We start from the raw sequence: 18,828 nt of genomic DNA, 5'->3' as shown, positions 1-18,828 counted from the left end.
ACAGCCCTATTAAAGATTAAATTCTTTAATTCTCACCCACTTTTGCAACTTTGTACTTTTGTGTTACTCGCAGCAACAACTCCACCTCATTGTTAGTCCATTTAAAAAACTCAGTGCTTTTCCTCGACATTTTGCCGCAACGTTTCAAAAAGCCGGAAGGTAAATAAGCAGCAGACAGAAATGAGGCAGGCCGAATCTTCTTGCGTTTCACGCATGCGCAGGACTGGAACGTAAGCGTTTTCAGCCGTTTCAATGTGGACGTGCAACTCTGTGAAAATGACTAGTGTGGACGTAGCCTAAGACTACAGCCTCAAAAGTTATTCCCCACCCCAGCCGTAAAAGGCTGCTGGGGTATTGATGTCACCTGACCACATTCAGGCCTTGCGGATATGCAAGTTTGTAAATGCAATAACTCGAGAATAAGACAATGTAGGATTTTGAAATCAATACCATAGATGTGTCTACTAGGAGGCTGAGAGTTAGCAGTGGCAGCCAACAAAATTTTTATTTATTATTTATTTATTTATTTATTTATTTTTAATTTATTTATATTTATTTTATTTTATTTTATTTTTATTTACTATAAGCTGTTCCTGACAATAAGACCGCCCCTCCCTGAGCCTGGCACTGCCAGTGGTTTCGTCCTGTTAAAAGGGAGTTTTTCCTTCCCACTGTCACCAAGTGCTTGCTCAGAGGTCAGTCATTTGATTGTTGGGATGTTCTATTTATTATTGAGGGCTCTTACAGCGTAAAGCACCTCGAGTTACTGTTGTTGTTGGCGTTATATAAATAAAATTGACTTGAATTCGGAGTGGTCTTGTCACACTGTTATCACAGAAATAACTGGATGTCCTGTAATACAAAACCAATGTGTGCATTTTCCCCCTTTTCTTTTACATTCCTATGTACTGAATAATTTATGTAAGCTAAGATGTTATCAAGTTCCAATAAATGGATAGTTAGAAAAGCTTAGATGTCATTTCAACAAACCCAATGCTGAAGAGGAACAATAAGCTGCTTTTTGAAGCCTCCTGAGTTACTGTGGATGTATGTTGAATCCTGTGATTGCTGTAGAAAGCTTACATGCTGTACTACAATGCGAGAAAGTTATGGCAACAGTAACTGAGGGTGACAATGGGGAATGCTTTTCATTCATTCTGTTCTCTCCCATGGATTTTTCTTATTTTTTTACACATCACTGGACTTAAATAAGCTTTTATATAATAAATGATGAGACACTTATACTGTGAAAGGGGCACAAAAGCTTCCACGCAGAAGGGAACAGCAGTCCGGTTAGTAAACATTAACAGCAAATTTGACAGGAGACAAAGTGGAAATTGAATGCATGGATACCCTCCATTGACTAAGGTCTCTTTGTGCTACTTTTCTCTCCTTCTCCTCCACGCCTTCAAAAGGTCACACAGTAGACTACAAAAAAAATCCCATTTGAACGTTTTGAACATGAGAAAGAGGAGTTTGTTACACCGATGCTCGTCCCACACAGGTTTCCCCTCGACACAAACTCACCACAGAGCATTTCAAACGAGCGAATGTCAGGCTGTGATTCAGGGATGTTGGACCGAGTCTACATAAGCCTGTTTGTGCGTCGCACAGACAGAGGAGCACAAACAGTAAAACCTCTGACAGTCTGCCACTGTCTGAACCTGTGATTCAGTTCAAAGAGCAGAGAGAGGTGTGCTAGACATGGAGGAGGCACAGTCCCACATTTCACCTCTCAAGGTGACAGTGTTTTGAAAACACGTCAGGTCTGTCATGCTTTTTGATTACATGTGGCGTGTGAGGTATTGCTGAGTAGTGCTTTTGTCTTGATCTGTGTTTGATGCAGTTTTCCAGGAATCACTCTTTAAATTTCCCCATATATTTTTCCACCATTTTTAATAATGTTCATTATAAGGCACGACACCACTGGGGAATATCACAGATACAGACAGCACTTGTCATATTTGTGTCTACCGGAAAAAGACTCTGCAACGCTAGCTTTCACTTCTGTCACTTCAAAAAATGAAAGTTGTAGCCATTAAAATCTAACACGTAGCTGATGTATTCACATTGTCATCTGAATGCTCCGCATTTAGTATTATCCTAAGTAGCTCAGTGTGTTTATGGCGCCATGTCTGCACAGCCTCTGCGTGCTGAGTTTTCCACAGTGGCGTCCTCATTTGGCGACAGTCGATTTAAAAAAATATCATTTTTTGTCACCGAGGGAGTGTGAGACTGATGAATTTTAAAAAGGCACCTTAATCACGCTCCCAACAGCAAAATTGCTTCCATATTACTTCTCAGGCCATTTGCTTTCTAATTATCTGTCCAGCATGAGTCCCTGCTTTACTCTATTTTCAATCAACAGCATGTTTGGGTTATTGTTTTTTTTTTATATAAACCAACAAGGCATGCAGTAGAGCAAGGTCACAAAACCAGAGTACAAGACACGGCCTTTTGTGCTTTTATACAGTTACATTTTTAATAAGGAGAGCTTGTTGTTGATATAAACTCTGTATACCTGAAATTTAAATAAGATAGCTCTACACTGAACATGAAATGAATGCAGACTGATGTGTGTGTGCACCATCTGTGCTGCTGTTTCTCTGTTTTTACCCCCACCCCCTCAATTCAATCAGCAGTTCAAAGCCCTGAAAATACAGATGTAGTTATCCCCGTGAATATGAGTTTTCTAAATGTACCTGTTAGACAAATTCCCACTTTTTGCTCCAAGGTCTAACAAGGCAATACAAAGAGATTCATATCAGTGTAGAAAGATATCCGTATGCACGTGTTGTAGAGGATCACATGGCATAAACTGCACTTCTGTAAGTATCCCATTGTTGAGACATTCACAAGCAGCAGACGTCACCATGTTTAGCTAATTTAACTCTTTCTGAGAACTGCATCAGGGGTTTTACATAAGTCGCTCATTTAAATAAGGCTTACAGTTTGCATTATTGAGGGCTTGGCCGCTTTGACTGACAACCGAATGCTGCCACATGTGGTTGTAGTCAGCGTATGTCTGCTAGGCCTCTATTACGGGGATATACACCTCTTAAACGTTGTGCTGTTAGTGCCGTTTGTTTTTTTTTTAAAATCCTGTCCCATCAGTCTTGTAAGTACAATGTCCCGCCGTGCAGGTAATTACAGATGCACTTTGCTAGCCAAACCCGCTAAAGTTAGCTGACAGCATAGTACATGGTAGCAGGCAAAAGGCTAGAAGAAGATTTTCAAGAGAAGATTTTCAAACTCGTATCATATCATATGTTGTATAATTTTTAAGAAAGATAAGAATGCAAGTTAAGATCTCCGCCACTGGTGAATAAGCAGAAAAGCAGCTGTGAGCGATCAACATATGGCACAAAACTAAATCAAGTGAGAGAAAGTACACCGACAACAGTACATGGTAAATGTGTGGAGACTTTTGTGAATATGAAACATGTCGCAGACACATCGTGACTCTTTGACCATTTCTTGTGGCAAGCTTTTTTTCTCTCTCATTTTTTTAATTACCCTCTGGGCATCCTGCTGTCTCCAAAGCCTTTGAAATAGGTTTTAGATTGGCATTCGATCCGCTGCTCTCCTTCACTTTAGACACGTCTTTCTTCTTCTTCATGTCTTTCATGCAGAGCACCTTGGCCGCTGAAAGGGAGCATTGGAGAGCTGCACGGTTATTCGATGTGAAGGCACATGACATAAAGTGAGAGGATAGGAGAGAAGATTTAAAGGAAAAAAGGAAAGGAAACAAGGATGTAAAGAGACAAGGAGAGAACAGGAGAGACCGAGAAATGAAACAGAGAGAAGATTAAAGTGGACAGGAAAGAAGATGAAAAGAGAGGGGGGAAAGGAGGGAAGAGGAAATTCAAAGAGGACAGAAGAGGGGAGGATGAGCAAAGAAGGGTGACAAAGGGATGAGTGTACATAAAAGAGAAGAAGAAGAGACGATTGAGGGTAAAAGAAAAGAAGAAAAAGTGTGGTAGAAGAGACAAGGAGAGAGAGAAGGAACTAAGGTTAAACGAGGGGAGGAGAGGAAATAAGGATAGGGAAGGAGACAGCATAAAAGAGTAAGAGGAAACACGAGGACACATGGTGTGGAAATGAAAAAGGGAGAACATAAAAAACAAGGTGAGTGGGTAAAAAGGAAAAAAAGGGGGGAGGTAAATGTAAGAGAGGAAAAGGGAGGCAAGAAGGAGAAAGAAGAGAAAGCAAAAAAGGAGGAGAAAGTGAAGGAGGTGTAAAAGAAACGACTCCGAGAAGAAAGAAGAAGAAAAAGAGAGGACAGGAGGAGGATGAGAAGCCAGTCGTTCTTTACCCAGGGGGAGGCGCGGCGGGGGGTGGGGGGCTCCTCATCCCTCTCTCCTCCAACTGATCCTCCTTCTTCAAGGTCAACCACACGCATGCATACACACTCATGTACACACAAAACAGACGCATATACACACACACACAGACAGGCGGTTGGCAGACACGGTACACACCAAAATACACACACACACACACACAAATGCATTTAGTCGAGCTCAAGTAGAAAAGACGCCTTCTGCCCGCTTTTTTCTCTCTGACTCTGTGTACCAACCAGCCAAATCTCAGTCAACCATCTGGAGATAAAAACATTCTTCCCATACACACACACACACACACTCGCAGAGACACAAATGCACACGCACACTGTGTGTTTATGATAATAGACCAAATGCCTCTATTGATTCTTTCTCTGTCTGTCTCTCTCCCTCTGTGGTTGCATGTAAAATCAGTTTTATGTCTCGCTCCATTCTCCTTCTTTAAAATATCTATTCCTCTCTACTTAGACAAAAAAGAAGAAACAAACATATGACTTCTCCGTATTAATACATCACCTGCTCCTCATGATCATTACATTTTGACTCGCAGGGATCTAAAACGCCGTGGCCAAAAATAAAATGCCTCCGAACCAAGAATGCAAAGAAAAGAAAAGCTCTTGCCCGAGAGGTGAAAGTGAAGGCACGAAGTGTCGCTGAAACTCCAGCTGCTGTGAACCAGATGGGGTTTGAATTCACATGAAACAGGATTAAATGTGCCTGCTTAAAAGCACAGAGTGCTGAAGGAAAATGTCAGACATGGACGTTTTACCAGTATTAGATCGGTAATGGAAGGCTCACATGATTGCTCTTGTATTAGCTCCCTGCTGCTACCTGAAAGCATTGTTGTGATGTATTTGCAGCTTGACAGCTGTTAGTGAAACATAAATATAGTTTGTAATTTTGTGTGTGTGTGTTCTGCTGTGCACATTGTCAGTCCTCATTTTACTACAATCTTGTTTCATCTGTTTGATATTTTTTCTGCTGTGTTTGGCTTGGCTTTGCATCCCTGAGTCATCTTCATTGGTGAGGGGTAATTCTGCTGAGCCACCTCTTAGCTTCTGGCTACTGACTAGAGAGATTTTAGTGAAACTGTTTTTCCAACACAAATGCAAACCTTTAATTGTGGGACTACGTTTTCTCAGCATTGGTTATGTAAGAAAATGTTTAGTCTTGTAGTGGTGACTCTTGACCTTCTGGAGTAAAGGAGGAAGAAGTGTGAAGTCAAGAGTGAAATCTCGAGGAAGGTAAAGAAGTGAGCACCAATAGGGACAAGATATCACACAGAAAAGCCCTATAGGTGTGGTCAACGAGTGGTAAATGGAAACCAGTGGATAACGGCTACATGTAGATATGAGTAAGACACTGCTTCACTGCTACTTAGGAGACATTCTCTATGCATGTTAAATATCTAGGATAATAACATCACCTACATGCAACTCTAGATGCATGTTTCAAAACGCAGTTCTGTATTAGAAGCTGTGATGGTGATGGAGGGTGTTGGACTGCTTGTACGTTTCCACTCGTTTAAATCTGATCCCTGTTAGATTCCAGGTTTTCCTCCTTTGTAGAGCTGCAGTGTCCCAACATTCAATGCCAGGATTTTACAAATATATGTTTCAAGTCTCGAAAACAACATTTATCTTTTAATTAAAAGGCTGTTTTGTACCTAATTTTTTTTTCTGTTTTACAAGGTCTATTTGACAAAGTCAGTGTTGATTTTTTTGCCACGACGATCCAGCAAAAATGGTTAAAAATCAGCAGAGCTGAAACCTCTAATGAGACATGGAGAACAGGCTGTAAAATATTCCTCCTCTCCTCTTTGGGTTAACCCCCACCCCCACCTCAGCACCTCCTCACCTCTTGTTCTTTTTTCCACCTCTTTATTTTAATATATATAACTGGCTGCAAATTCACTGCTGTTCATTACCCAGGCAGGGTCAAATCCCCAAACAATGTGTTTGGTGCCACAATAAAAAGGGTGTTTTTTACGGCGTGTAGCAGTAAAATGCTATTAAACAGATAAAACACCGGCAACGAGCATCAGGAGGATTATAAAAAGAATTGCCTTGACAAACTCTGCATATCTGCGCGGCGACACACCAGCAGCTCTCGTCTCTCCAGTCCTGGGTAGGACGAGCCAGAGACCGAGGAGCACATGGTCTCAGAATTTTCGCAGCTTTACAGCGCCACCATGTGGTAAGGTCGAAATACCAATTTTTGGTTCCGGGGAAGAGGAAAAAGAATGAAGGTAAAAAGAAAGAACCTTGGACTGCATAACCATTTTCACAAATGCACAGCAGCCCTGAAGTTCTCCAGGCATTGCCCAGCAGAGCTTTGCATGAGAACAAAGCTCATGAGAACAGAGCTTATTATTCATATCCATCTATATTGGTGTGGTTGGAGAGGGTTTGAGCAGTGAAGTGTGTAAATTATTCTTTTTCTTCTACCACTTCTTCTTTCTTTGCATTTTTCTCAAAGATTGGCATTGTCATAATTTGTGTGGCATTTTTAATCCCTCGCTTCCTCTGAATCTTTGCACCATTCATCGTCTACTCTAAACATCCATCCATCAGATTTCTGAGCCTCATATCCACATCGGGGTGGGAAGAGAGCTGGAGCTTATCACTGCTATTATTAGGAAAGTGGGGGGTTACACCTTGAACAAATCACCAGTTCATTGCAAGGCTAATACAGGGAGGCAGCTGCTCACATCCACACCACGAGCCAACTTGAATTCATTCATTTCCCTAACAGTCTCCTGTGCTGGGAAGAAAATGGAGCAGGCACTGGTAGAAAATGCAAAGTCCATAACAAAGGCTGACGAGGAGGTTTGAACCTAGAACATTGCTGGTAAAACAAAGTTCTAGGTTCCACCCTGTTTTCTCCCAAAATGAGGTCTCAACAAAAATCGACGACAACAACTCACTGAATGCATCTGTACAGATTCAAATTAGACACTATATATATATCTATATATCGATAACTAAAATCTAGCAATGGTTAAATGGGGGAAGGTTGAGGGTGGTACAGCGCTGTCAAGAAGATCCTGCGTTCAAATTCAGCTCCTTCTGGCAGGGATAGCTCAGTAGGTAACGTGGTGGCCCCATGATCGGAAGGCTGGGGATTCAATTCCCCTGAACAGCTACCCTGAGGTACCCCTGAGCAAGGTACCGTCCCTTCACACTGCTCCCTGGGTGCCCAATGGCTGCCCACTGCTTCACTGAGTGAATGGGTTAAGGGCAGAGAGGAATTTCCCCATGGGGATCAATAAACTACACTTTCTTTCAGTGTGCAGTGTGCAAGTTCTCCACAGGTCTGGACACCCTGGCCAAAGACATCCATATTAGGTTAATTGGTGATTCTAAATGTGAGCGTGACAGATTGTGTTGGCCCTGCGATAGACTGGCGACCTGTCTAAGTGTACCTGACAGCTGGGATAAGCTTCTGAATTGAATAAACAGAAGAAGATGGATGGATTATTAAATAATAATTAAAACTCAGTACATCTGTCCATCACACTGCCACCTGGTGTCAGTTCACAAATCTACACCTCTCTTTATGAGAGTATTTTTCATGTCGCAACATCACCAAAGAATTTGACATATTGTCAAATTCTTTGACAATCAAATCAAATTTTAAACGTACTTTGTGCATATTGCACAAAGTACGTTTAAAATTTGATTATTTCTGACTGTCATGAGCCTTTTAATGATGACAGCTTGGACACTGATCATATCCACTTTATTTCTTCTACATTGAACATCACAACAATCTGTTACATCTGATTATGTAATGTCTGATATAGCCATATTTGTTCATTTCTACATATAGAATGTTTTTTGTTGCAAGATTTAAAAATCTAGCTGATATATTTTTGCTCATTCTTGGATGTGTGATACAGAATATTTTTTATCAGGATTTAATTATGTATGTATGTATGTAAAATTCTAACCCAGTGATTAGGTAGTAAAACTGGATCTGTGTCCTCTTGAGTCCCAGGCTGGAGTTCAGTCTCCTCATTAGCATATAAACGCCTGAGAGAAAATCTGCAAGTACTTCACATTAAGTTTGCAAAGTTCTCTCTCTCTCTCTCTCTTGTTTGCCTTTGGCTGATCTCTTGAAAACTTCTCACTTGAGATGGCTTACGTTTTCTAGCAGATTGAATGTCTGCGAAATCTATTCGTGCACATGCTCAGCTGGTCTTATGCTGCCCTCTTGTGGTTAGATTCTGAATGGCTACAGCAAGTTGGTCTTTTTCACAGCAAAAAGTTGGGTTGTCATAATTTGAAAATCATTACGTGTGCTAAAAGCTTTAACTTTTTCTTCATTTCATCAGAGGCTCTCAGTAAACCATTACAATGTACTTATTTCTGATTAATGTGAAAATGATGTACACTGTATCTCTTGTAGTGTGGTTACAAAGAAAGTGAAAGGTGATAAAATGCAGGGCATCTTCACCATCACTGTGAGTCAGACTGTGCTTTGGTGTCAGTAAGGATAAGCTTAATACTGTTTCTGCTGTAAAGTTTTTGCAAGAATTGTACTGACACTGACTTTAATTCCAGCTGTGTGCAAGAAGCAGCATTCATCTTTTGAATAAATCTATTCATGAAGAGTTTTCCTCTGGGACTTGCCTGAAACTTACTGCAAGAAACACCAGAACAACTAATGGATCTAAGTGTAATCCTCATGCTAAAAGTAGAAGAAAATGGAAGATAGATATATAGATAGAATTTTAAGGGCTTAAGTTAAAACTGCATATTTTCATTTTAAATGTTTTTCCTAATTTGTAGATCCCCAACGAATGAACGAGTGTACAGGCGTAGTTCAGTACATCAGACAGGCTCTTTAAGACAAACAGACTATCACAATGAGATGTTACAAAGTTGTAACTGGAGGCAGTAACTAGATAACTTGAAGAAACAAGACTTAATGTGCCCCAGGAAATATTCAGTAACACATAATTATATTACCATGTGGTAGTAAAAGCACAGACCTGTTACAGTCGAGCAGAGGTTTCATTAGTTTGAAAAGCAAGTTAAAATCCTTTAAAAAAAAATCCCCCGTGAAGTTAGATATTTAACCTTGTTATAATACATTTCTAATAATACAAGTTGTGATCTATAATCGCAGTACTTGATAAAAATTAATAAATATTTTTTTAAAAACCCCGCAGCTCCACTAAACTAACAAATCAATACAACTAACTGGGGGCCACTGGGAGAGGCAATCAAGGCTGAGGAGCGCCCAATGATGTATAAGTTTCAGATAAAACCACGGGGCTTCCAAATTAATTAGTTAACTGGACTGTGTTTGTATTAATACCGTTGAAAATATATATATTTAAAAAAAAAACATAGAAAAAAAATAGAAAGTAGCTTGTCTGTCACTAATATTTTACAGAATTTCTGTTTCCTGCTTTGTCATATGTCTAATACGGCTTTAGATGAACGCAGCGACCCTCACGTTTACAACACGCTTTTATGACCACCAGCTTTAGCTGACAGATTTTTATTGCTTTTGTTGTGTAATTATTGAATTGCAAATAAACCGCGTATTGTTTTTTTTAGTTATTTTGCCAGACGTTTCATGGGGCACGAGGGTGTCGTTGCTATCCGTTCATTCTCGGCATTTTCCGGCATTTTCCGTCTGCACTTCGTTTATTTCCGGTCAGCGTCGCCATCTGCTTTCTCGTCCTTCTCCAATCTCCGTGTTGTTGTTCCCGGTGACGCGGCGGAGGTGTAGCCTGACGCGGGCTCTTACGTGTCGGCCAGAATAAAAGTGGAGCTCCGGAGGCCTGGGAGTGACGAAGGGAGACTGTATCGGTAAGGACGAAGCGGTGTCCGGGGCTCACAGGGACGGGACACTGCCGTAGAAAGTGTCGGTCTGGTCGGGTTCGGCCCGAAGCAAACAAAGAGATCATGGCGCCGCGGTGTGTTTGTAGCAGGATGGAGGGAGGGGAGTCTGCGGCTGTTTGGGAGAAACGGAGCAGATGTGTGGCTTTGCTAGTGAACCAGGATGGGCAGAGTGTTAAGACACAACAAACGGCGGTCGGACTTTAGCTTTGTTAATACGCTCACATGTAAATGATGCTGTAGCTGACTGAGCTTTCTGCGCAAAGATTTGCGCTGTTTCCCTCCCGTTAAAGGCGCACTGAAAACACTAGCTACGATATTTGCGTTTTTCTCCGTCACTTGAGAGACTTGATTGTTATTCTTTTATATGTACATGAATATGTACATTTACATGTATGATTGCATACCCATTTGTATCGACGCTCTTTCGTGGTTAGTGATTTTGCTCCGAGTTTGCGTCGATGTGCACACAGAAATGTGACATCGTAGGCCTCAGCGTTTGGTCGCCCGTTAAAAACATAACCCACGGGCCTGTGGATTTAACGCACATCGTGTGTCTGCGGTCTCATTACTTTTTTTTAAAAATTGCGGCACATCTCCTGGGATGTGATCGGTGTGCGTTGAGGGGGCGTTACCCGGCCATGTGGCGCTGCTGTCACACACGGAGCATCCGAGTGATTTTTGAAAAGCAGAGGGAGAAATGTGTAAAGCCAATCATGCAGCGGGGAGAAGCTACGCACTGTGTGAGATCACGGAGCTCAAAGAACAACACGTCCCAGATCAACACTCGCTGCATCGCCTGAAGTCAGGCGGGGATCACCTCTCCAAAGCTCCTTTATTAGAATCATAGTTAATGTGGGGGCTTTGGGTTAGGAGCAGCTAAGTTGAGTTTGAAGTGTGACCTCCTGATAATTGATCAGGATTTGTTAGGGAAGCCCAAGATGCCCTTCATGATCATTAACCATTTTTATTTTATTAAAGAAAAAAGAAGTTCAATAATTTTCCTTTCCAAAATAAAAGCATTTTGTGTGTGTTTGTTATTGAAGATGACGTGGGGCACGCCCATGTGTCCCCTTGGAATTACCCTGGATCACCTTTGTATGTGTTAATGAGTAGATTTGCATCTTCACAAAATAATTTCTATCCCATTGTTTGGGACATTTTTTTCTTTCATAAACATTTGTAACTTTATCAAAACCTGCCCATGCAGACAATGGTGAAAACACAATTCAGATGCACAATATAGTGTCTAGTGCAGGGATGTCAAACATAAGGCCCAGGTGCTCGAATTAGCACGGCAAAAACTCCAACCCAGCCCCCTTAACAGCTTTGGAAAATGTGAAGAAAAGCAATGATTTAATTTTAAATGTAAAAGTATTAATGGAATTAAAATAACATAAACCCTGAACATAAAGATGTCAGTTTTGATTCATCTTCAACTAACTGCTCGGCTCCAAACTCACCTTCCTGGACGTGAGGACAAGGTCGAATTTTTTTGCTGTTAGATCCTGATCAACCCTGTCTTTATTTGGGGCTGAATTTCTCATATATGAACAGTGAAGTTACTGCTCTTGGCGTGACTCCTTTATACATGCGCACAGTTGTCTCACTTTAAAAACAGAATTATTCTGATGCTTCACATATGTTATAAACAGCTGAAATAACTGTCTTAGTACTTAATAATTACTCATTTAAATAACAGTAATGTGAAAAAACAGGAAATTCCTTCTTTTTTTTATTTTATTACAGGACAGTCTTGTTTGTGAGCCCCCAGAACTTTTTCTGTAATTTTACAGAAATAATTTAAGCCCAAAAAGTTGTGCACTTCTTTCAGTTACTACAGCAGTAATTCTCTGTCTTGTAGAAAGACTGTTGAAAGTGCACTGCTTTCACTTATATTTGATATATAAAATGTGCAGTTAGACTTGTTTATGTTTAACTGCATTTTTTTGTCTTCCCCGCGCAATTGGTTAATATTGTTAACTCCCTGAAAATGGCTTCAGCAGCAAAATTAAGATGTTGATCAAGCTCTGATAATGTGGTCTGAATTACACAAACAAAATGAAATTGTTGATAATCTCTAAGAACAACCTAACCTGTGATTTGGTTATTTTTTTAAGCCTCTGTCACAGAATATGTCACTAGGGTGACCAGATGTTTCTCTGTTTTTATTCCTTATCCCTCGACCCACATCTTGAGACAGTGTCCCACATTTTCTAAAGGCTGATTTTTACTCTGTGTATATGAAGGAATGGCTTTTTTAAATTACAGTTGGAAGGAGGACGTTGGCCTGTCTGATGTCATACTCATCAGGGAAAGTCACACGTCAGCAAAAAGTCACACTCTTTGCAGATTTTGTTGAATATGATGGAAGCTACCATGAAGAAAATCAAGCGGCAATATGTCCTTAAAAAGAGTTTTTGTCTTTCTTTGCTAGTTATTTTTCAATTTCACAGAGAGGCAAAATACGGTGTGAAGCGACGATACGCGTGTCATAATTGGATAGGGCATGTCAGTCTGTGGATGCATTCAAACTGAAACCGAAAAACTGTTCCCAAACAGAAGAGCAGATGAGATAACGTGGAATAAAAGAGAATACAGGAGTGTAGAGATGATTTTCAGCCTCTTTTATCTTATTGCTCCTCACGGTTTTATTCATTGAGATTCGTAAGGCTATTGTGAATACTTTACCGTTTGACGTATGTCAACAATCCTGGCTGTGCTGTGATTTCAGCTGCATTTACATAATAACAGTAAGTGAAGTGATCACAAGTTTTCATCTGACAGGGTGCTCTGCTCTCTGTCACACTGAAACCTCTGCTCACTCTGAACAGAGCAGAGATAAAGTGTCGTGCCTGCGTCGGGAGAGTAAGGCCTTGTTGTGAAGCAGTGTTGTCTGTGGGTGTTTTCAGAGTAATGACATGGTAAAAACAACCTTTCCAGGGGAATGAATATTCAGTTATTTCCCAATGCATCCAGGTCATGTTTGTTATATGAATGTGTGCCAAGTGTTGTAGCAGATATGCGGTGTTACTTTTAGTCACTGAAACTATTTTTCCTGCAGTTTTCAGTTTTATTCTGATGTTGTTTTTACTAAAGCCAAAAATGTGAGCAAATAACAGACACAGCATTGTTATTTGGCACAAACTGATTGAGTTGTGCAGTCGGCTGAGTGTTTGACTTTTCCTCCAGTCAAACACTCAGCCGACTGAGTGGGCAAAGTTACGTGACAACACAGTAGTATGTTTGAAAGGGGATAGTACATAAAAGTATTAATGGAATTAAAATAATAAAAACCCTGATCAGAGGTTCTGAATGTCAGTTTTGATTCATCTTCAACTAACTGCTCAGCTCCAAACTCACCTTCCTGGACGTGAAGACACAGTCGGATTTTTTTGCTGTTAGATCCTGATCAATCCTGTCTTTGTTTGGGGCTGAATTTCTCATATATGAACAGTGAAGTTACTGCTCTGGGTTTGTTGGTATGTTATAAACAGCTGAACTAACTCAAAAACCTTTTTAACATTTTACTGTAAAGTTATATTTTACAATATTTACATTTGTAGTAATGTGAATAAGTTGAATGACAGAAACCTGCAGGGGAACCACTTAAAATGTATTGTGCTTAAATTTTAGGGAGAAAAGTCTTTTTTTTTTTTAGATTAGCTCGGGAAATGTGAGACTGTGAAACCGACTGAAAGCAGACGCTACACTGAAAGCATGAGAGCTGAAAACCCTGTTGGCCTTTTCTGTTATTGCTGCTGTTACCCAAAGCAGTCGTCTTTTGCTGAGCTGACAAACTCGTAGAGAAGCAGAAGAGTAGTAGCTTTGTGACGCCATTCTCTCAGAGGTATGCTGTGTTTAAATTCATGCAGAATTATTTTAAGGTCTGACCTAGTAAGTAATTGCAGTTCTGCCTTTACAGAAAAGTGACCAGGGTTTACATTCAGACATGATGACGACAAATGCCTTCAGCTTATTGTAAAGCAGTGCGGGCTTTAAATACCAGAACATTGCACAGGTATAGAAGAAGCTCCAGGAGATTTTATTATTGATGATTAGCATCATAAAAGCCATATTTTTTTAAGAGAATGATAGTATGTTAAACCTCTTTACTCAGATGGCCAGTGGTTGACAACTGTTGTTATGTTTACTGTTATTGACTCCTTGGTGACTCATTCTGAGTCATCTAGTTTGGTGTTTTTATTTAAGTGGAAGTTTAAATTCAAACATATTCTAAGCTTCAGTCAGCTTCTGACACCTGGCGAGTCGTTTGCTGCAGCTCCCCAAAAGCTTCGTTTTAACACGTTCATTCAAATCTGTACCCAGGTTACAACATCAGGTTAGCCAATGAAGATGGAGTCAGCAGCAGAGGTTCAGCAGGGGGCAGAGACTGCTGTGACTGAGATGGAGAACCAGCAGATCACCCCGGCACAGATTGCTACTTTGGCGCAGGTATCAATCACGTGATGAAGATGATGTTGACACAATTTCCCCTACTTTCAGTGCGTTCAGTGCCCATCTTGAAGTGTGTTAAAATGCATGTGATAGCTCAGTCATATCACCTCTGAATTTAGGTGTCCATGGCAGCAGGACATGCTTCAGCAACAGGTCCCACAGTAACACTGGTACAGCTGCCCAACGGACAGACGGTTCAGGTCCACGGTGTGATCCAGGCTGCGCAGCCATCTGTAATCCAGTCCCCACAGGTCCAAGCCGTACAGGTGAAGCTTGAGCAGTACTGTCTTTTTATTCAGCCTTAGCACAAGATCATTAGCCATGAAGTGTTGATTAATGTCTTGTTCTTTTGATTGATGCTCCAGATCTCCACCATAGCAGAAAGCGAGGATTCGCAGGAGTCTGTAGACAGTGTGACCGACTCTCAGAAGCGCAGAGAGATTCTGTCACGGCGCCCCTCATACAGGTAATTAAGACATTCAAGACAGTGGTGTTATGCCACAGACGAGTCTAAAGCTTTGGGGGAAAACTGTCAGATGGCCACTAAACCATTTTCATTTGGCTCTGTAAATTTCAGGAATCGAGAAGTAGTTCCCAAAAGTTACATTTCTTCTTGCTTGATAAAATTGATAAAATTGTGCATATTGGTTGCAATACAATCTGCTAATTTTAGTTTGTGTGTGTGTGTGTGTGGGGGGGGGATATTGGTGTGCCTACAGCATGGATATGGGCATTTCTTTTATTTGTATTCCCCCAAAAACGAGTGCAAAGTGCAAACTGCATCCCGGACAGAAACAACTCCATTACGGTGCTAAACCAAGCTCCTTGCAAGCATCTACAGAGTCAGTGTGCTAACGTTAACCTAGCCTAGAACCCAAAATGATGTTAAAACTGAATGAATGCAGACCCCAGTCCAGCAGCCAGATCCTGAACTTGAAGAGCTAACAAAGGCAGTGATGAGCAGTCAGGCTGCAGCCTCATTTTCTATTTGTTTCTAAAGTAGACTCACTGTGATGCCTTAAAGTCTCTTTGTGCTGATTTTCACCTTTGCTTTGTGCTGATTGCTTTGTTTTTATACCTAAATTCTAAATAAAAGGTCATATGTGTGTCCACATTAGGATTTGTGTTGGTGTGTGGCCTCAGATTTATATTGTTAAAGGTTTATTATGAGACAAATAAGTTAAATCCAAATGTAATGTAACAAGTAGTAGTAGTATACCAAATTATGTTTTCATGGGAGCAATTGTAATAATGTAATATTACTGCATTAATATTTACAGGAAGGATACAAATAAGCAGTGAAAGATGCTTTATGGAACAGAACACTGTTTGATGTTTAAAGAGAGAGTTTGCTTTCACTTTGGTAGCTGATGTCTATTTTTAGATTTCACAGGGCACTGGCTGTCTCGCTTGCCCTGACTTAACGCTCATGCTAAGGCTGATACATTATTTTATATGGATAACTAGGATTGACAGTAAATCCACTTCTGCGTGTCCTAACAGGAAAATTCTGAACGACCTTTCGTCTGATGCACCTGCTGTCCCTCGTATCGAGGAAGAAAAGGCCGAAGAAGACTCATCTGCTGCTGCCGCCACACCTGCAATCACCACTGTTACTGTCCCGACACCCATCTACCAGACCAGCAGCGGCCAATACAGTAAGTGACATTTGGTTCAGTAATTAAATTATGTTAAGTTATTTTAGTAATTAAAAGAATATAATTAGGAATTAAAATATAAAATATTTATAATAATTAAAGCAATTTAACCATCAACCTCACTACTTCATGTGAAGTCTTAAATGATCTCCCCAGTAATACAAAAACCTTGATTACTTAATATAAATGTAAACATATTGAGGGAGATCACACTAGGATTAAAATATGTTATGTTTTCAGTGCAGTTTAAAGCATTTTTAAATGACTTAAACTGGGTTAAGAAAGTAAAGGGCAGTTAATATTCCACATATTCATCACATCGAGGAAGACAATGAGTCTGACCTGTTTAGCTAATTGTTTTGTTTGTGGGGCAGTCCAAGAAATGTTTAACAGTTTGTGCAAGTTCATCACAGAAATACAGTTTGATGCTTCATGTTTGATTAAGCGCAAGACTCTAAAAGAAACAATAACAACTTCACAGCACATTCATCACAATGTTTTCTTTATGGGAAGACTGGGGAGCGAAGAACGATAAGAATGAAACAAATTTATAATGTGTTTTCTGTCCTTTTATTTTTCTCCCCTTTCATTTGTCCCTCAAATAGTTGCAATCACACAGGGTGGAGCCATTCAGTTGGCCAATAATGGCACAGATGGAGTACAGGGCCTTCAGACTCTGACTATGACCAATGCAGCAGCAGCCCAGCCTGGTGCCACCATACTGCAGTATGCACAGACCAGTGACGGCCAGCAGATACTGGTTCCCAGCAACCAGGTGGTGGTCCAAGGTAAGAGTGGCAGTCTATTATCCATGAGCACAGCCATTCTTCAAAGCATTCTTTTGTCTTTGGCAGCAAAGACAAAAACATTTGGATGTTCATCGTTAGTAAACAAGATAGTTAAACAATGAACTCGGTTCATTAAGAGGCCTAATTAAACATCTGCTTTCTGTCAAATTTTCCTGTTAGCTGCCTCAGGTGACGTTCAGGCCTATCAGATCCGAGCAGCCCCTGCCAGCACCATTGCTCCCGGGGTAGTCATGGCCTCGTCCCCTGCTCTTCCGACCCAGGGTGCCACTGAGGAGGTCACCAGAAAACGCGAGGTCCGCCTCATGAAGAACAGGTATAAAAAAGGAGGACTGTGTGTTTTTGTGTTTGTTTGTTTTGTAATGTCTTTGCAGTTTCTTCAAATACATTTCTACGGCTGCAAGCACCAGGAATCGCAGGGTATTCATAGCAAGTTAATAGTGATTCATAGTAGTGAGTATGTTTCAGCCCAGAGTTTGGTACATTTGAGAAGTGTTCACATTGCAGGTATTAGAAAGGAGGCTAATGAGTACCCATCAAATCCAACATGCAGAAGGAAACAAAAACCCAAATTGTGTCTTATCCTTCTACAGAGAGGCGGCCCGTGAATGTCGCAGGAAGAAGAAGGAATATGTTAAATGTCTGGAGAACCGAGTGGCCGTTCTGGAGAACCAAAACAAGACACTAATTGAAGAACTTAAAGCCCTTAAAGACCTTTACTGCCATAAATCAGAGTAGTTGCACTCCTGAACACCACACTGGGCCAAGTAGCATTTCAATACCTTTCAAATGCTTTGACTGTTTCTGTCCACCTGGCCTTCCGGTTTGCCCTTGCCTGGTCTTTATCCCCACCCCCACAAAATGGCTCAATCCAGAAGACTGTTATTACAATAAATTTAAAAAACAAAAGTTGTGTACTGTTATCAAGGTCTGATGAGAAAAACTGCAAAAGTGCTAACTGATACTTCATAGGCAATTACAATACAGATCGCAATGACAAGCATATGACAGTGGTTAACATGCTGCTTTGTGTACGAGCCTGAGTTTTATTGTCATAGTTTTGGCTGATGCCCAGATCATTTAGTCTAATGTTGCTTCACAGAAGAAGAAGAAATCCTGATATCTGCTTGTTTTGTTTTCTGTTTGTTTTTTCTTTGAGTAAATGGTTCAACTTCCAGACCAACTTGAAGATGCAAATCATTCATAATGGTTTACTGAGGTACTAACTTTTACTATCTCTCTTCCAAGTTCAAGTTTGTTTTTTTGTTTTTTTTACTTGAATCAAGGTTCAGTTGTTGAAAAACAGTTTATTTTCTGGCCTCACTGGACTCCCGTAGAGTCCTGCATTTACTATGTAAGCAATAATGCCATCTTTAAGTTGGCCTTGGAGTGTCACTGTTGTAGCTGTCGCTTGCTGTTTAATTTGCCCAGTGGTTTTGGTTTAATATCAAACTGTAAGGCAAGAACTATTTTCACTGTGTCCTAATATGTGAGTCAATAGAAACTTGCCAAAAAAGGTTTTGTTGCAGTGGCGCAAGATCACATTGAAGGCAGTCAGCTTTGAAAATGTTTACTCGCCAAAACTTTGACAAGAACACAAAGCTTGTTTTAAAAAGAGGGGGGGGGGGGCATTGGTTGATTAGTTTTTTTATTTTATTTATATACATATAAAATTATCTTGTCAATTGATATTTTTCCAGCTGTACTT

The 18,828-nt window shown here is 40.5% G+C and overlaps 1 protein-coding gene across 1 annotated transcript; it reads left to right on the top strand.

Annotated features, from left to right (window-relative positions):
- The first annotated feature begins 10,080 nt into the window (after nt 1–10,080).
- On the top strand, nt 10,081–18,171 carry creb1b (cAMP responsive element binding protein 1b). Its single transcript, XM_085373960.1, has 8 exons — nt 10,081–10,168; nt 14,528–14,653; nt 14,776–14,922; nt 15,022–15,122; nt 16,160–16,314; nt 16,920–17,102; nt 17,283–17,436; nt 17,714–18,171. The coding sequence occupies exons 2-8, from the start codon at nt 14,549–14,551 to the stop codon at nt 17,856–17,858; spliced, it is 990 nt and encodes a 329-aa protein (XP_085230086.1). The 5' UTR covers nt 10,081–10,168; nt 14,528–14,548; the 3' UTR covers nt 17,859–18,171.
- The last annotated feature ends 657 nt before the right edge of the window (nt 18,172–18,828 follow it).

Source organism: Diplotaxodon limnothrissa, linkage group LG16 (genome assembly GCF_057381915.1).
Source record: "Diplotaxodon limnothrissa isolate DT_005_m linkage group LG16, D_limnothrissa_male_GT1.1, whole genome shotgun sequence".
Lineage (NCBI taxonomy): Eukaryota > Metazoa > Chordata > Actinopteri > Cichliformes > Cichlidae > Diplotaxodon > Diplotaxodon limnothrissa.
The sequence above is the reverse complement of the archived record's forward strand: the minus strand, read 5'-3'. Positions and strand labels throughout refer to the sequence as shown.

Bases quoted from the DNA above. Each gene is read 5' to 3' on its own strand.
- creb1b (XM_085373960.1), top strand. From the start codon at position 14,549: ATGAAGATGGAGTCAGCAGCAGAGGTTCAGCAGGGGGCAGAGACTGCT. The intron at 14,923-15,021 runs GTGAAGCTTGAG...TTGATGCTCCAG, and splicing joins CACAGGTCCAAGCCGTACAG to ATCTCCACCATAGCAGAAAG. The intron at 17,437-17,713 runs GTATAAAAAAGG...ATCCTTCTACAG, and splicing joins GTCCGCCTCATGAAGAACAG to AGAGGCGGCCCGTGAATGTC.